This window comes from Schistocerca gregaria, chromosome 3 (assembly GCF_023897955.1).
Source record: "Schistocerca gregaria isolate iqSchGreg1 chromosome 3, iqSchGreg1.2, whole genome shotgun sequence".
NCBI classification, from domain to species: domain Eukaryota; kingdom Metazoa; phylum Arthropoda; class Insecta; order Orthoptera; family Acrididae; genus Schistocerca; species Schistocerca gregaria.
The window spans coordinates 876770177-876790343 of NC_064922.1; the positions used below are offsets into that span (position 1 = coordinate 876770177).

Here is a 20167-nt window from a genome sequence, read left to right on the forward strand (position 1 = left end):
CAATGTAATATTATCTGAAATAAACTAAACATAATCTCACACAACGAATTATAACATTATTAGGACCAAAATCATTTAATGGAACAACATTAATCCCTATCTCAATTTTCATTATAATATTATTCAATAATTTCATAGGATTATTTCCTTACCTTTTTACTGAACAAACCACTTAGCATTGACATTTGCAATTGCTCTGCCTATGTGAGTAAGATTTATATTATTTGTATGAATCAGTCACACTAACCACATATTTACTCTTCTTGTACCCCAGGGAAAACCACCTGCATTAATGCCATTTATAATATAAATTGAAACAATTAGAAATGTTATCCAACGAGGTACATTAGCAGTACGACAAGTGCCAACTATATTTGCTGGACACTTTAACCTTATTAGGAAATACAGGATCATCCATAGCAATAAATTTAATTTCATTACTAATTATTGGACAAATACTCCAACTAATCCTAGAATCAACAGTAGCTGTAATTCAAGCTTACGTTTTCTCACTTTTAAGAACCCTATATTATAGAGAAGTATACTAACCTTATGTTAACAACTCACTCAAATCGCCCATTCCACTGAGTAGACTATAGACCTTGACCATTAACAGGAGCAGTTGGAGCAATAGCCCTAGAATCAGTATTAGCATAATGATTTCGCATATTTAACATTAACTTATTCATAATCAGATTTGAGATCACCTTATTAACTATAATTCAATGATGATGGGATTTAGTATGGGAATGAACATATCTAGGGTTACATTCAGGATTTGTATCAATTGGATTCTGATATGGATAATTCTGTTTATTGCATCAAAAGTATTATTCTTTGTATCATTCTTTTGGGCTTTCTTTAGAAGAAGACTAACAATTGAACTAGGAATACTATGATGTCAAATAGGGATTCAACCATTTAATCCCATATAAATTCCATTTCTTAATACAGCTATTCTTTTAGCATCAAGAATAACTGCATCATGAGCACACAACAGTCTCATAGAGCCTAACCACACTCAAGCATTACAAGGCTTATTCTTCACAGCACTATCAGGACTATGTTTCACAATACTTCAAACATATAAATATTGAGAAGCACCTTTCACTATTGCAGACGCAGTATATCGATCAACATTCTTTGTTGCAACAGATTTCCATGGACTCCATGTAATTATTGGAATAATTTTCTTACGACATGTCTATTTCAGCACTCAGTAAATCAATTCTCACGAAAACCACTTTGGATTTGAAGCAGCAGCATGATATTGACACTTCGTAGATGTTCTACAATTATTTCTACATATCACAATTTGTTGATGAGGTAGATAATAGTTTTTCTAGTATAAATATTACATTTGACTTCCAATCAGAAAGATTGATGTAACTCAAGAAAAACAATCTTAGTTCTGTCTATAAGAGTTATTATGAGATTCATTATTCCAATTATTTGTTATACTCCTTGCAACAACACTATTAAAAAAATAATTAATGACTGGGAAAAAAGGTCGCCATTTGAATGTGGGTTCAATGCAAAAAGATCAGCATGAATACATTCTCCCTCCAATTCTTCTTAATTGCAGTAATTTTCATAATCTAGGATATAGAAATCGTACTACTTCTAACAATTGTAATTATCTTTAAAATATCAGACATCATAATCTGAACAGTATCAACAATATTTTTCAGCATAGTATACCTAAATGAAATCAAGGAGCCTTACAATGATTGAAATAAAGGGTTGCATTGTACTATAACATATGGTTGCATTAAAAAGGTATTGATATAATCATTCAACTTTAAATAGAACAAGAAGCGAAATATAGCAGTCAATTTGGACCTGAAAGATTGGTAAATAATGTACTCTTATTCTTAATAATGGAAGCCAAAAAGATGTGTATTACTGTTAAAACATAATTGATCTATAAAGTTCCAATTAAGGAAATGTGAAACCAATATGAAAGCTGCTAACTTTTTATATTAGTGGTTAAACTCCGTTAATATTTCTAAAATTCATATAGTATAAATAAAACATTACATTATCACTGTGAAAAAAATATATTCTTATTTACAAAAACCTAAAAGTAACGATACTTCTGTAATATCTCCAGTGTCATGCTCTAATTATAAGCTGTTTAGGCATAAGAAAAATACCATCACTAAAATAAATATCCAAAAACTAAAAGTTAAAAGACAAATCTTAAAATTCAAAACATATAAACCTTGAATATAACCAATTAAGTAAGTAAGTAATGCATACAACCCCTGACCACCAAATAACTCACCCCAACTGTAATCAAATGATTCTGATGAATAATAACCTAACATCAAAGGAATATATCTAACAAACTCATTTGAAAGGAAAGGTATAAATCCTATAGAAGCAACAAAGCTAACAAAAGAATGTATACATCAAAAAATAAATTATGAGAAAAATCAAACTTAGAAATAAGATAACCAAAACAAACACCCAAATCAACAACTGTAATCGTTAAAAACTTTAAATAATAAGGCAATGCAATCACACGAAGAATGGGGAAAACCAACCAAGGTAATAGACTACCACCAAGAACAGCAACAAAGAATAAACAAATTATACCAAATGAAATATAATAACCATTGTCATAAAAAATTTCTTGAATAAAAATTATTATCTCTAGATACTGAATATTAAAATAAATGAAAAGAATAAGAAGCAGTTAAACCAGTTGAAAAAAATAAAGAAAAATTAAACCATTAATTCTGCTTAAAAAGATATATTAAACAAAAATAAACTAGAAACATTAAAACAAACAGAAGTTAAAGGTATAAAATTAACAATTGAACCCATAAAACAAATATCCTAAGAATCCTTTAAATTATGATTTATTGAAACTGCACACATAAAGAATAATGCCTCAAATTAAGCATTAGCCAATAAGTGGAGAAAAGCAAGCTTTAGATAAACCATAGCCAAAATTATTATTATTAAACCAAGTTGTCTTAAAGTAGAAAGTGGAATAATTTTCTTTAAATCAAATTTACTGTATGGTTAAATGATGATGGCATCCTCTTGGGTAAAATATTCTGGAGGTAAAATAGTCCACCATTCGGATCTCCAGGTGGGGACTACTCAATTGGACGTCGTTACCAGGAGAAAGAAAAGTGGCGTTCTACGGATCAGAGTGTGGAATGTCAGATCCCTTAATTTGGTAGGAAAATTAAAGAGACCTTTGGAGAAAAGAGAACCACTTGTATGAATATCAAGAGCTCAGATGGAAACCCAGTTCTGAGCAAAGAAGGGAAAGCAGAAAGGTGGAAGGAGTAAATAGAGGGTCTATACAGGGCAATGTTTTTGAGGACAATATTATGGAAATGGAAGAGGAGGCAGACGAAGATGAAATGGGAGATATGATACTGCGTGAAGAGTTTGAGAGAGCAATGGAATACCTGAGATGAAACAAGGCCCCAAGAGTAGACAACATTCCTTGGGAGAGCCAGTCCTGGCAAAACTCTACCATCTGGTGAGCAAGATGTATGAGACAGGCGAAATACCCCCAGACTTCAAGAAGAGTATAGTAATTCCAATCCCATAAAAAGCAGGTGTTGACAGATGTGGAAATTGCTGAACAATCAGTTTAATAAACCATAGCTGCAAAATGCTAATGCACATACTTTACAGACAAATGGAAAAACTAGTAGAAGCCATACTCGGGGAAGATCAGTTTGGATTGCGTAGAAATATTGGAACACGTGAGGCAATAATGACGCTAGTACTCATCTTAGAAGCTAGATTAAGGAAAGGCAAACCTACATTTCTAGCATTTGTAGACTTAGAGAAAGCATTTGCCAATGTTGACTGGAATACTATCTTTCAAATTCTGAAGGTGTCAGGGGTAAAATACAGGGAGCGAAAGGCTATTTACAATTTGTACAGAAACCAGATGGCAGTTATAAGAGTCGAGGGACATTAAAGGGAAGCAGTTGTTAGGAAGAGAGTGAGACAGGGTTGTAGTCTCTCCCCCCGATGTTATTCAATCTGTATATTGAGCAAGTAGTGAAGGAAACAAAAGGAAAATTCGGAGTAGGTATGAAAATCCATGGAGAAGTAATAAAAACTTTGAGGTTTGCCTATGACATTGTAATTCTGTCAGAGACACCAAAGGAATTGGAAGAGCAATTGAATGGAATGGATAGTGTGTTGCATGGAAGGTATAAGATGAACATCATCAAAAGCAAAACAAGGATAATGGGATGTAGTCGCATTAAGTCGGGTGCATGCTGAAGGTATTAGATTACGAAATGAGACACTTAAAGTAGTAAAGGAGTTTTGCTATTTGGGAAGCAAAATAACTGATTGGTCGAAGTAGAGAGGATATAAAATGTAGACTGGCAATGGCAAGGAAAGCATTTCTGAAGAAGAGAAATTTGTTAACATCGAATATATATTTATATGTCAGGAAGTCATTTCTGGAAGTATTTGTATGGAGTGTAGGCATGTATGGAAGTGAAAGTTGGACGATGAATAGTTTGGACAAGAAAAGAATAGAAGCTTTCGAAATCTGGTGCTACAGAAGAATGCTGAATATTATATTGGTAGATCACATAACTAATGAGGAGGTATTGAATAGGATTGGGGAGAAGAGAAGTTTGTGGCACAACTTGACCAGAAGAAGGGATCGGTTGGTAGGACATGTTCTGAGGCATCGAGGAATCACCAATTTAGTATTGGAGGGCATAGAGGACGGTAAAAATCTTAGAGGGAGACCGAGAGATGAATACACTAAGAATATACAAAAGTATGTAGGTTGCAGTATTTACTGGGAGATGAAGAAGCTTCCACAGGATAGAGTAGCATAGAGGGTTGAATCAAACCAGTCTCAGCTCTGAAGACCACAACAACAACAAATCATATTCAAAATTAGCACCAAATCTGTCTACGAACTTAGTTATACAACCAATTAAAATTAAAAAGCAACCACAATTATAAGTATCTAATATTGGTCTAAAACAAATCAATAAGTAAACTCCTACAGTAGCAAGAGTAGAAGAATGAACTACAGCAGAAACAGGAGTAGGAGCAGCCATAGCAACAGGAAGTCAAGAAGAAAAAGGAATCTGAGCTCTCTTAGTTATAGCTGCCAAAACAATTGATGCAGTAATAAGCTTTATTTCAAAAGTACTAGAAATAAAATCATAATAATAAATATAATTTAAACCACCAAAATTTAATATTCAAGCAATAGAAATTAAAGTTTCAACATCACCAATCCGATTAGAAAGAGCAGCTAACATACCAGCAACATAAGATTTTACATTTTGGTAATAAATAACAAAACAATAAGATAGCAAACCTAAACCACCACATCCTAATAAAATTCTAATCAAATTGGGACTAATAATTAAAACCCTATTGAAAGACTAAATATTAAAACAATAATAATAAAACGATTTATATGTTTTTCACCTGATATATAATCCTCTCTATAGTTAATTACCAAAGAAGAAATATATATATATAACAATATATATAACAAAAATTAAACCATAACTATCATAGAACCATTCAAATTAAAAAGTTCTCATTCAAGAAAAGCTCTATAATCAATTATTAAATAATAGATTTCTAAAATGAAAATTATGGTTCTTGAAAAGAATAAAGAAAAAAACTTAAAGAACAAATAGAAAACAAATTCACAGCCTAGAATGAAAAACATCACACCACTGATCCCATAAAACAATGTTTTAAATTAAAATACCTAAGCAACTTATGTAAAGAAATACTCACCTTTTAAACAAAGAATATTCATAGGCAATCAATGCAAAAGTAAAAGATAATATTCCTGAAAATAACCAAGAGAACAAGTATAAACCCCAGAATAATAATTTCCATGTTGAGAATAAGAATATATATGTGAAGTATAAACAGCTCTAAGAAAAGATAAAAAAAATCGAAGCAAAAAAAAACTAAAAGAAGATTAAGACGTAATTCTATTTAATAGTCTGAGCTCACCTACCAAATTCAGTGATGAAGGAGTACCCATATTTGATGATCTCTAAAGGAATCACCATAAAGCCATTCTAGGTATCAAATTAATCATGCACTTGTTAATTAATAATCTTTGTCTACCAAAACGCTCAATAATAATACTAGATAAACAAAACAACCCAGAAGAACATAAACCATGACCAACTATTAAAGAAAGTGAACATATACAAACCCATCAATTCATAGTTATTAATCCACCAATAACCATTCTTATATGAGTGACAGAAGAATAAGCAATTAAAGACTTTAAATCAACCTGATGAAAACAAATAAATCTAACAATAACTGCACCAAATAAACCTAAAGACAACCAGAAATAATTAAACTACATAATAATAATTAAACTACATAATAAGAAATAACCTTTATTACATGAAAAATTCCACAACCACCCAGCTTCAATAAAACACCAGCAAGAATAATTCTACCAGAAATAGGAGCCTCTACATTGGCCTTAGGAAGTCATAATTGAACCAAAAATATTGACATCTGAACTTAAAAGACCAAAATTATAAAAACATAAAATATAAAATAATAAGAATAAAAATCAACCAATAAAGGGAAATATAAAGTATTAGAAAAATCATAAACCCTAAATAAAACTAACAACAGAGGCAATTAGCAACCAAGGTATAAAACCTAAACACATCATTCTTCGACCCAGTGGGAGGAGGGGACCCAATTATATATCAACACCAATCAGTATGTCACACAATGTGACGTTTTGGTTTCACATTCGTTGCCTTCGCCTATTCGTAACTAAACTGTTGCCTTCCATCCCAAATCTCGGCAACGTAACAGGTCATAATAGAAACGCCTGCCATGCGGAATGGCCTCGCGGTTAGAAGCTCCATGTCACAGATTGCGTGGCCCCTCCCTCCTACATGGCTGTGTATGTTGTTCTTAGCATTACTTAGTTTACGTTAGTTTAAGAAGTGTGTAAGTCTAGGGAGCGATGACCTCAGCAGTTTTGTCCCTTAGGAATTACACACACGGAAATGCCAGGGTTCTGCAGCAATGGAAAGTAAAAAAATGGCTATCCATTCAATGAGAATCATTAGTGAAAATCTCTGATAAATCCCAAAATTACGTATTTTATACTCATTACTAGAGATCCAATAATGCAGACTACTTCAACATAAAAGCTCCAAATTACTGCAGGACCCCCATATCCTGCAGTGAAATAAATGCAGGAAGGGCCGTCTACAAAAGGTAACTCGTGTGTGCCCGTCACCGCAAGTAAAATTAAATATTTTGTATGAACTAAGTAGTATCAATGTGTTACCACTGCAAACATTCCGTACTGGTATTCACTAGTATCTGTTTCAACAGAAAATCATTATAGACGAAATCATCAACATGAGAAATGTGCAGAAAAAATCTTATTATATATCATAAACGCCAAAATCTGGCCAAACAATTATGTGAAAAAATAATGCGAATAATTCGTATTTTCCGGCTAACAGGTCGTCATTTGCTCTAGAAATGTATGCCTCCAGTAGGCTGCTATCAACCATACAAGCACAGGCGTTTCCAACATGTGCGCTTTTCCCTTGAAAGAAAAGCAGCGTCTGGACTGTCTGTAGTAAAGTTAGCCGAAATATTTACTTCATCCATTACATTACATGTAGATCGTATGCCTTACTTCTAATGAACTTTGAGGGCAAGGCTAGACTTATTTTTAGTTGTGTTATTGATTAAGATTTAAGGTCTATTCCTCCTTTTTGACATAACTCGCAGAAGTCGGAAAAATTATTATGACACAGCATCAAAGACTTAATTGTACTGCATGAAGTTTACCTCTTGTGCATATTCAACTATCTATGGGAATGGCGCTTTTCTAATGTTTTGAAAAATAACAAAACAATGCACAACCCTCTCTTGTCATCTTTCTGTTCGTGCTTCTGCAAGAGGAGATCACATGTGTTTTGTTAGCGCAATTTTATGGTGAAATAATAATGAGATGCTTAAAATGTATTACGTTTTATTTACTAGAGGTATATTTACCATACTCCCTGATCAAAAAATCTTTCAAGTATTTTTCAGTCCTTTAAATTAGTTGGAAGCGGTCAATTTAGTGATGCTACGATTGTGTGCCTGAAGAACCTTATTGTTTCCGAATTACAACATACGCTGTTCGAGCCTGCAGTTTACAATTTTAATGAAGTCCAATCATAATTATTAGTTTCTTGCAAAGCCAACTTACATTAACTGTGATAACTAAATGGTGCGGCATCAGCAAGCTTACGGTTTTCCAACAAAAACCTGTAGTTCTGTTAATTTTTAACATTCCAACAAGAAAAGTTGTATAATGGTACTAAAGATAAACTTACGCCATATTACTGAATTTCGTAGCAAAACATTTCTATTTTCTTGTTGGCTAAGCAATGTCCCTCACTTGTGAAAAATTTAATTTCCGAATGCGTAACCTTCAAAGGACGGAGTGACACGTAAAAGGTGTATGCGTTACACTTGTGACTCTGTTACAGGACGAGCAGTTGATGTAAAGTACCTTTGTCATTACACTGTTAGGAAGTCTTTTTGTGTGTCTTTCATGTACCATGGACACAAAGAACAATGGAAAAACCTGACAAAAGTAGAAGAACCATACAATTATGAAAAGGAATGTAACGGGAACTACAAGCTTTTTACAAGGTACGACAATTTCTTTCAATACATTGTGGACAGAGACCTACTAACATAACACAAAATACAAGGGAACACTGTTTATTATCTTTTGCCCACGTGTATAGTATTCTGCTAATCAAACTTAATCATTAACTGCACAGTTGTATTCGGTATTTATTATTTCAAACTTCTCACCGAAACTCCATTGTTTCTGTGAAGTTAATATTCAGCAATATTGTTACCTGTGGATTGCTTTAAAATTTAAAATACGCAATACGGTGCTTATGAATCTAGTCGTCTTAACTTATGGTAAAAATAGTAGAGTCACTAAAAACGTAAACTGATAGATATAATGATGAGGTAGAATCGAATGCCAGTGATAACAAATCCGCTGGTGTAGCCAGTGAAAACACTGAAGCCTCGCAAAACTGAATTGAACAATAAGAGCGAGACTAGTTCCAACCACCAACACCTTACAAGATTCATTTAAAGCAATTTATTGTAAGTTATAAGTGATGATGAAATCAAGTATTGAGCAATTCACAGTCAAACAAAATGTTAGCTCAGTTAAGTGAAATATTATCTAAGCAATCTGAAATGTTAACTATGCTGAATGACAAGTTGTCTGCACAAGAAATAACACCAAATAAGAGAATGTACAAAAAATTAAATTGATTATACAGGTATGTCACCCAACCATATACCCCTTGGGCTGAGAATAACATATCCATTATCATCTGTTCTGTTAGCTGAGATCCTGTTAAAACACAGACAGTTGTACGGTTTTTACACCCAACAGAAAGTATTCATCATCTCGTTTTTATCAAGCCATTTGAAGACGTGTTACCAAGATCGTGGACAGACATCAGAAGATCCATTTCACTACATATTTTTTAAAGGGGAAGCCATCTTTTGGGCAACTGACCGCTGCAAATTTTCAGATTTATGACCAATTCGAGAAGATCCAGTAGTGTGCAACAAAGATTCAACAAGGAGCTATTCAATTCTGAACCATTTAGCAGTAGGCAAAGACGTCTAAGCAAGTATTTCGAGAATTAATTGGATACGACCTGGCAGTGGGCTGAACCCACATCATACAGCGAAGTTTTATGAATATTAAAAGAAAATTAGTACATATGGCAAAAGCAAATCTTGAGCACTTGATGTCTATCTTAAATTCACTCAAAATGACACATTAAGATTCAAAACTGAGCAATAACAACACCAATAACGCTGCCACTCAGTCCTCTCCACTGTGTGCGCGATCTTACAAACATGGAGGGACAAAAAACTGTTGCGACAAGTTTATGAGACCACCGGCGTTACCTCCGCTGCGAAACAGGCTCATTGCCTGCTGATGGTGATCCATCGAAATTTAACAGAAACAAATGGAGCGATAATAGATATCACCCTGGTTACCATGGTAATGGGACAGTGCAGTGGCAGGATAATAACAACAATAAGAATCTGTTTAATTGCCAAAAGGGAAACTGCAATTAGCCAAACATGAGCAATAATAACAAACAGGCAGGTCCCGTACAAAACTGTATGATTGATACAAATCGGCGAACACAAAATCGTGCTGTAAATATTATAGAGGTAGCAGTAGAGCCTCGCCGCACAACAGTGAATACAATAAACTAAATTCGGCCACATTACACCTTTCAATGTAAGTCGTGGGATGGAGTGAGGGAAAAGTAAGTAATTCAGTAAATGCTATGGATATTAGGGCCGTATTACTACTGATCGCTCCACATGCTGTGGTCATAGCAAAAAAAAAAAAAAAAAAAAAAAAAAAAAAAGCAGTGCAAGCTAAAGTACATGCTACTGCTGAGAAAGCGCTGGCTATAACTGTTCTGGGTACAGGTGCAATGGTGAATATTATGTCAGCCAGATTATTTAGTAGCATTCGTGAGATCACAAGGGTACCAACGTTCCCTGTTCAGAACTGTAAGGTTATTAAAGTAATCGGTGTCAAGTCGCGAAATGTCAAACACAGGTTGAAGTTGTAATAGGGGTTGGAGCCATAGTCTGCATATTTATAACTGTGAGTGGGTTAATTCTAGAATGCATATTTGGCATAGAACTACTAAGGGAGAGAAGTCAAATGATCGACTTCTCTTTAGGCACATGCTTTCTGAATGTCAGTGTCAAAAATATTGCTTTTCAGTCAGTAAAAACGGAGTCACAGTATGGCAAATGCCGCCAAGGCTTAAAATCGAAGATCATTGAACGAAAGCTGCATACACCAGTACTACGCCCCACTACTGCAGTTTAACTGAGAATAATGAAAATCAAGTAAATGATAAGATTAGAGGGTCAACAACCTCTGACTTCTTGGAGCACTCGGAATAAAAGGATATGAATTTAATGTACGCACACTATTTGAGGAAAAACCAAGTGTGGCTAGTATGCACCGATCAAAGGGAAGTTCACCCACATGCAATATATTGTCCGAACGCATACTGAATCCCATGGACCAAGTCAGTGATGGTCGCAAAGGAAACACTGCAAATGCGCGAGTGAAAGATTATGGAACCTTTGATGTCACCATATTGCAGCTGCTTACTATAATCTGTTCATCATAAGAATAAACCTGATGTAAAAATTGCACTATGTATTCTTCCGCGTTTGCTGGAACCTCATTGGATTTCCGTTTCACGTGGGACTGCAGCCAATTTGCCTCGAGTACAAAGTACTATCATAAGGGTACGTTTTGTGCTGTGCGTTACGCGCACACCGATTTAGCGATAATACGGGACAACAATTATGCCCCTTGTAACTTGGACAGCACTGGACGGTCAACTTGTACAGCTAGCCTGCAGTGACGTGGCAAGCTGCAGTATCCACGTAAAAAGAGACGTGCAGGGGAGCAATACAGCTTCGAATCTCAATTTTTAACCAGAACGAAATAATACACTGCAAATCTCCAACAATACGCTGCTTAGACGACTAGACGAAAACTGTAACACGTTATCGTTTTTAGTTAACATACTACTGTAATTCAAAACAAGAATGATGAAAATTACTGACTTAACCACAGGGTAATTTTCTTGCATAAGCTGCGTGTAACGGAAGAGAGTATTGAAGGATTTCACCATATAGTTAAATAATGAACCCACTGAGGGTATTATTTACAGTCAGTCGTCTGGTAATCTCTTAGCCCTTTCCTAATCCGAATCCGGGAAATACATTTCAGTTATAGAAGTGTCACCTATTACGTTGATAACGAGCCTGTCAACAAAAGTATTCACGAAGTCAACCAGGCGCATCACTTTCGCTTCTTCTTCTATGACGAGCCGTTCTGTATCCCGCCAGCGTTCGGCAGTGACGTGTGAAAAAGCTGTGTGCGTTATTTCCAGTTCGTCTGGCAGCTTAACAGTCTTGTTACTTCTCGGGACAAATCCCGCAGCTTGGCTCTAGATCAGTTCTCTTTAGATTCATATTGTAATGGTACAATAGCAAATGTAAAATAACAGGATTTGTGTGACGTGCTCGATGCTTGAAAATGATTGTTTATTCATATTTCTACGATACGTATTTACCTCTGTGATATAAAACGATGGGCATAGTCCAAATAAAGACAATTTGGTTTTTCATGTTTGCCTTAAAATTTCAATTATGTTTTCTTAATTTAAACAACTTTTATGAACAGTATTTCACAAAACATCGATAAGTAAAAATTTGTATTTGAAATGGAAACAGGAATTTCGCGTTCAATATGTAATTAGAAACAAGAAGACGTGAATTATTGGTAAAAAGATGATGAGTTTTATAATTATGAGATGTAGTTATTTCTACATCCCCTAAACCCCCAACTCCCCCCCCCCCCCTATGAACCATGGACCTTGCGATTGGTAGGGACGCTTGTGTGCCTCAGTGATACAGTTAGCCATACCGTAGGTGCAACCACAACGGAGGTGTATCTATTTGAGAGGCCAGACAAACGAGTGGTTCCTGAAGAGAGGCAGCAGCCTTTTCAGTAGTTGCAGGGGCAACAGTCTGGATAATCGACTGATCTGGCCTTGTAACACTAACCAAAATGGTCTTGGTGTGCTGATAGTGCGAACGGCTGAAAGGAAGGGGAAACAACAGCTGTAATTTTTCCAGAGTGTATGCAACTTTACTCTATGGTTAAATTTTGATGGCGTGCTCTTGGGTAAAATATTCTGGAGGATAAAAGTCCCCCATTCGGATCTCTGGGCTGGGGATACTCATGAGGCCGTCATTATCAGGTGAAAGAAAACTGGCATTCTAGGGATTGGAGCATGGAATGTCAGATCCCTTAATCGAGCAGGTAAGTTAGAAAATTTAAGAAGGGAAACGTGTATGTTAATGTTACATATAGTGGGAATTAGTAACGTTAGGTGGTAAGAGGAACAAGCTTTCTGGTCAGGTGGCTTATAGATACAAAATCAAATAAGGGTAATGCAGGAGTAGGTTTAAAAATGAATAAAAAAATAGGAGTGTGGGTAAGCTACTACGAACAGTATAGTGAGCCTATTATTGTAGCCAAGGTTGACAAGCCCATACCTACCACAGTAGTAGCCACGTTACCAGGTCACACTTGCTTGCGACTGGTAGGAAGAACATTCTGGGTAAATCAAGTGAATGATATGGCCACCCAAATCTCCCAACATGAATCCCATCATACATTTGTGGAACATTATCTAGAGATCATTTCAGGCAATCTATCCTGCACCCATTACCTTTTCGCAATTATAGATGGCTATAATGGTAGCATGACTCAAAATTTCTCCAAGGTACTTTCAACGACTTGTTGAATCCATGCTACCTTGAGCTGCTGCGTTACCTTGGGCAAAAGGAGGCCCAACAAGGTATTAGGAGGCATTTCATGACTTTCCTCACTTCAGTGTAAAACTCTGAGAAGATCCCTTTAGATAAAAAAGTCTGATAGGAAGTAGATAAATTTTCAAATGTAAACTAGTTTCTGCATAGGAACCCTTTATTGAACAGATAAAGAGATACAAACCTGTATATGGTCAGCATGTATTGCTACCAATACAAATATTGTGTTTTAATTACCCTGTGCAATCTTTTGTTAAATAAAAGTTTATTCTGAATATCACCAATGGAATATAGAACTAACCAATATTGTCTTTATCACAATGGAGTTATTAATGAAAAGTAGTTAAGAATGGCTAAAGGTTCATACAAAAGTTGCTGAGATTTAACTTACCTCCACATTTATTTGTCACACAGAACTAGCAGCTGTGTTGTCTCGTGGGATACAAATAACTTTGAAACCAGTGATTGGGTGAGCTGTTATGGAAACTACACTCTCTTCTAGATCCTTCCTGCTGGATCCAGGCAGTATGCGATAACGCTGCAGCACCACTGCCAGTACAGTTTTAATGTGCATAATTGCATACCGGGCACCCACACATTTGCGCGGGCCGACGCCAAAAGGCACGTAGCTGTAGGATTTCCTGGTTGTCGAGCTGCCACCCTCCAGGAAGCGACTGGGGTCGAACCTGTGTGGGTCTGGGAACAGCTGGGGATGGCGGTGCATCAGGTAGTAGGCGACCAGCACAGTGCTGCCTCGTGGCGCCAGAAACTGACCCCCTGCCAGGGGGGTGTCCTCAGTCACCAGGTATGGCATGCAGGGCACTGTCGAGAACAGCCTCAGTGTTTCCTGCAAAAAGTGGCTAATGTAGTGTGTCCGTGCAACATTTCATGTATGCTAGGAGACATGTGAAGGTGCCACTACAAGACATGGCTATGAGGTGGACAGTATAATCCACGTGTTCAATGCCATGAACTGAAAGGTGTTGACAACTCCATTATTGGGTTCTATCTGCAATGTAGTGGCATTATTTGTGTGTAACCCTGCAATATGACACATAAAAAAGTGAAAATTTTAATTTCAATTTATAGCCAAACTTCAAGGACACAATTAAACTGAAATGTGAGATATTGTTTAACAAATACACTGCCTGACATATAGGGAAGAGGCGCAGAAAATGAACTGAAACTTAATCAAAATATCCACGGGTGTACTGCCGGTCTACAGTGTCCAACGGGCATTATAGACCGGCAGTACACCCGTGGATATATTGATTATCAAATACGCCGGGAGAAACTCAAGAATCACGAAATGAAACTTAATTGATTGACAGTTGTAAGTGCTACTATAAAGAGCTTGGATGTATCTTGGAGGTGTCTTATCAATATGACATTACTTACACCCATTTCACAAGAAAGTACTAGTATACAGAATGAGATTTTCACTCTGCAGCGGAGTGTGCGCTGATATGAAACTTCCTGGCAGATTAAAACTGTGTGCCCGACCGAGACTCGAACTCGGGACCTTTGCCTTTCGCGGGCAAGTGCTCTACCATCTGAGCTACCGAAGCACGACTCACGTCCGGTACTCACAGCTTTACTTCTGCCAGTATCCGTCTCCTACCTTCCAAACTTTACAGAAGCTCTTCTGCGAAACTTGCAGAACTAGCACTCCTGAAAGAAAGGATACTGCGGAGACATGGCTTAGCCACAGCCTAGGGGATGTTTCCAGAATGAGATTTTCACTCTGCAGCGGAGTGTGCGCTGATATGAAACTTCCTGGCAGATTAAAACTGTGTGCCCGACCGAGACTCGAACTCGGGACCTTTGCCTTTCGCGGGCAAGTGCTCTACCATCTGAGCTACCGAAGCACGACTCACGTCCGGTACTCACAGCTTTACTTCTGCCAGTATCCGTCTCCTACCTTCCAAACTTTACAGAAGCTCTTCTGCGAAACTTGCAGAACTAGCACTCCTGAAAGAAAGGATACTGCGGAGACATGGCTTAGCCACAGCCTAGGGGATGTTTCCAGAATGAGATTTTCACTCTGCAGCGGAGTGTGCGCTGATATGAAACTTCCTGGCAGATTAAAACTGTGTGCCCGACCGAGACTCGAACTCGGGACCTTTGCCTTTCGCGGGCAAGTGCTCTACCATCTGAGCTACCGAAGCACGACTCACGTCCGGTACTCACAGCTTTACTTCTGCCAGTATCCGTCTCCTACCTTCCAAACTTTACAGAAGCTCTTCTGCGAAACTTGCAGAACTAGCACTCCTGAAAGAAAGGATACTGCGGAGACATGGCTTAGCCACAGCCTAGGGGATGTTTCCAGAATGAGATTTTCACTCTGCAGCGGAGTGTGCGCTGATATGAAACTTCCTGGCAGATTAAAACTGTGTGCCCGACCGAGACTCGAACTCGGGACCTTTGCCTTTCGCGGGCAAGTGCTCTACCATCTGAGCTACCGAAGCACGACTCACGTCCGGTACTCACAGCTTTACTTCTGCCAGTATCCGTCTCCTACCTTCCAAACTTTACAGAAGCTCTTCTGCGAAACTTGCAGAACTAGCACTCCTGAAAGAAAGGATACTGCGGAGACATGGCTTAGCCACAGCCTAGGGGATGTTTCCAGAATGAGATTTTCACTCTGCAGCGGAGTGTGCGCTGATATGAAACTTCCTGGCAGATTAAAACTGTGTGCCCGACCGAGACTCGAACTCGGGACCTTTGCCTTTCGCGGGCAAGTGCTCTACCATCTGAGCTACCGAAGCACGACTCACGTCCGGTACTCACAGCTTTACTTCTGCCAGTATCCGTCTCCTACCTTCCAAACTTTACAGAAGCTCTTCTGCGAAACTTGCAGAACTAGCACTCCTGAAAGAAAGGATACTGCGGAGACATGGCTTAGCCACAGCCTAGGGGATGTTTCCAGAATGAGATTTTCACTCTGCAGCGGAGTGTGCGCTGATATGAAACTTCCTGGCAGATTAAAACTGTGTGCCCGACCGAGACTCGAACTCGGGACCTTTGCCTTTCGCGGGCAAGTGCTCTACCATCTGAGCTACCGAAGCACGACTCACGTCCGGTACTCACAGCTTTACTTCTGCCAGTATCCGTCTCCTACCTTCCAAACTTTACAGAAGCTCTTCTGCGAAACTTGCAGAACTAGCACTCCTGAAAGAAAGGATACTGCGGAGACATGGCTTAGCCACAGCCTAGGGGATGTTTCCAGAATGAGATTTTCACTCTGCAGCGGAGTGTGCGCTGATATGAAACTTCCTGGCAGATTAAAACTGTGTGCCCGACCGAGACTCGAACTCGGGACCTTTGCCTTTCGCGGGCAAGTGCTCTACCATCTGAGCTACCGAAGCACGACTCACGTCCGGTACTCACAGCTTTACTTCTGCCAGTATCCGTCTCCTACCTTCCAAACTTTACAGAAGCTCTTCTGCGAAACTTGCAGAACTAGCACTCCTGAAAGAAAGGATACTGCGGAGACATGGCTTAGCCACAGCCTAGGGGATGTTTCCAGAATGAGATTTTCACTCTGCAGCGGAGTGTGCGCTGATATGAAACTTCCTGGCAGATTAAAACTGTGTGCCCGACCGAGACTCGAACTCGGGACCTTTGCCTTTCGCGGGCAAGTGCTCTACCATCTGAGCTACCGAAGCACGACTCACGTCCGGTACTCACAGCTTTACTTCTGCCAGTATCCGTCTCCTACCTTCCAAACTTTACAGAAGCTCTTCTGCGAAACTTGCAGAACTAGCACTCCTGAAAGAAAGGATACTGCGGAGACATGGCTTAGCCACAGCCTAGGGGATGTTTCCAGAATGAGATTTTCACTCTGCAGCGGAGTGTGCGCTGATATGAAACTTCCTGGCAGATTAAAACTGTGTGCCCGACCGAGACTCGAACTCGGGACCTTTGCCTTTCGCGGGCAAGTGCTCTACCATCTGAGCTACCGAAGCACGACTCACGTCCGGTACTCACAGCTTTACTTCTGCCAGTATCCGTCTCCTACCTTCCAAACTTTACAGAAGCTCTTCTGCGAAACTTGCAGAACTAGCACTCCTGAAAGAAAGGATACTGCGGAGACATGGCTTAGCCACAGCCTAGGGGATGTTTCCAGAATGAGATTTTCACTCTGCAGCGGAGTGTGCGCTGATATGAAACTTCCTGGCAGATTAAAACTGTGTGCCCAACCGAGACTCGAACTCGGGACCTTTGCCTTTCGCGGGCAAGTGCTCTACCATCTGAGCTGCCGAAGCACGACTCACGTCCGGTACTCACAGCTTTACTTCTGCCAGTATCCGTCTCCTACCTTCCAAACTTTACAGAAGCTCTTCTGCGAAACTTGCAGAACTAGCACTCCTGAAAGAAAGGATACTGCGGAGACATGGCTTAGCCACAGCCTAGGGGATGTTTCCAGAATGAGATTTTCACTCTGCAGCGGAGTGTGCGCTGATATGAAACTTCCTGGCAGATTAAAACTGTGTGCCCGACCGAGACTCGAACTCGGGACCTTTGCCTTTCGCGGGCAAGTGCTCTACCATCTGAGCTACCGAAGCACGACTCACGTCCGGTACTCACAGCTTTACTTCTGCCAGTATCCGTCTCCTACCTTCCAAACTTTACAGAAGCTCTTCTGCGAAACTTGCAGAACGAGCACTCCTGAAAGAAAGGATACTGCGGAGACATGGCTTAGCCACAGCCTAGGGGATGTTTCCAGAATGAGATTTTCACTCTGCAGCGGAGTGTGCGCTGATATGAAACTTCCTGGCAGATTAAAACTGTGTGCCCGACCGAGACTCGAACTCGGGACCTTTGCCTTTCGCGGGCAAGTGCTCTACCATCTGAGCTACCGAAGCACGACTCACGTCCGGTACTCACAGCTTTACTTCTGCCAGTATCCGTCTCCTACCTTCCAAACTTTACAGAAGCTCTTCTGCGAAACTTGCAGAACTAGCACTCCTGAAAGAAAGGATACTGCGGAGACATGGCTTAGCCACAGCCTAGGGGATGTTTCCAGAATGAGATTTTCACTCTGCAGCGGAGTGTGCGCTGATATGAAACTTCCTGGCAGATTAAAACTGTGTGCCCGACCGAGACTCGAACTCGGGACCTTTGCCTTTCGCGGGCAAGTGCTCTACCATCTGAGCTACCGAAGCACGACTCACGTCCGGTACTCACAGCTTTACTTCTGCCAGTATCCGTCTCCTACCTTCCAAACTTTACAGAAGCTCTTCTGCGAAACTTGCAGAACGAGCACTCCTGAAAGAAAGGATACTGCGGAGACATGGCTTAGCCACAGCCTAGGGGATGTTTCCAGAATGAGATTTTCACTCTGCAGCGGAGTGTGCGCTGATATGAAACTTCCTGGCAGATTAAAACTGTGTGCCCGACCGAGACTCGAACTCGGGACCTTTGCCTTTCGCGGGCAAGTGCTCTACCATCTGAGCTACCGAAGCACGACTCACGTCCGGTACTCACAGCTTTACTTCTGCCAGTATCCGTCTCCTACCTTCCAAACTTTACAGAAGCTCTTCTGCGAAACTTGCAGAACTAGCACTCCTGAAAGAAAGGATACTGCGGAGACATGGCTTAGCCACAGCCTAGGGGATGTTTCCAGAATGAGATTTTCACTCTGCAGCGGAGTGTGCGCTGATATGAAACTTCCTGGCAGATTAAAACTGTGTGCCCGACCGAGACTCGAACTCGGGACCTTTGCCTTTCGCGGGCAAGTGCTCTACCATCTGAGCTACCGAAGCACGACTCACGTCCGGTACTCACAGCTTTACTTCTGCCAGTATCCGTCTCCTACCTTCCAAACTTTACAGAAGCTCTTCTGCGAAACTTGCAGAACTAGCACTCCTGAAAGAAAGGATACTGCGGAGACATGGCTTAGCCACAGCCTAGGGGATGTTTCCAGAATGAGATTTTCACTCTGCAGCGGAGTGTGCGCTGATATGAAACTTCCTGGCAGATTAAAACTGTGTGCCCGACCGAGACTCGAACTCGGGACCTTTGCCTTTCGCGGGCAAGTGCTCTACCATCTGAGCTACCGAAGCACGACTCACGTCCGGTACTCACAGCTTTACTTCTGCCAGTATCCGTCTCCTACCTTCCAAACTTTACAGAAGCTCTTCTGCGAAACTTGCAGAACTAGCACTCCTGAAAGAAAGGATACTGCGGAGACATGGCTTAGCCACAGCCTAGGGGATGTTTCCAGAATGAGATTTTCACTCTGCAGCGGAGTGTGCGCTGATATGAAACTTCCTGGCAGATTAAAACTGTGTGCCCGACCGAGACTCGAACTCGGGACCTTTGCCTTTCGCGGGCAAGTGCTCTACCATCTGAGCTACCGAAGCACGACTCACGTCCGGTACTCACAGCTTTACTTCTGCCAGTATCCGTCTCCTACCTTCCAAACTTTACAGAAGCTCTTCTGCGAAACTTGCAGAACTAGCACTCCTGAAAGAAAGGATACTGCGGAGACATGGCTTAGCCACAGCCTAGGGGATGTTTCCAGAATGAGATTTTCACTCTGCAGCGGAGTGTGCGCTGATATGAAACTTCCTGGCAGATTAAAACTGTGTGCCCGACCGAGACTCGAACTCGGGACCTTTGCCTTTCGCGGGCAAGTGCTCTACCATCTGAGCTACCGAAGCACGACTCACGTCCGGTACTCACAGCTTTACTT

General features: G+C 39.8%; 1 protein-coding gene across 2 annotated transcripts in view; it reads right to left on the bottom strand.

Moving 5' to 3' along the window:
• Positions 1–242: 242 nt before the first annotated feature.
• Positions 243–20167, bottom strand: part of LOC126354973 (cytochrome P450 4g15-like) — a 247833-nt gene continuing 227908 nt past the window's right edge. The window contains exons 6-8 of one of the 2 annotated variants that reach the window (XR_007565424.1): positions 13859–14314; positions 550–636; positions 243–284 (exon numbers count right to left, since the gene is read on the bottom strand). Coding sequence is in view for 1 of the 2 variants with exons in the window: in XM_050005059.1 (XP_049861016.1) it covers positions 13874–14314 (441 nt within the window). In the remaining variant the exon portion in view is untranslated. Of the gene's footprint in view, positions 285–549; positions 637–13606; positions 14315–20167 lie in introns of those variants that run through there. The other variant, XM_050005059.1, reaches the window with a different exon arrangement.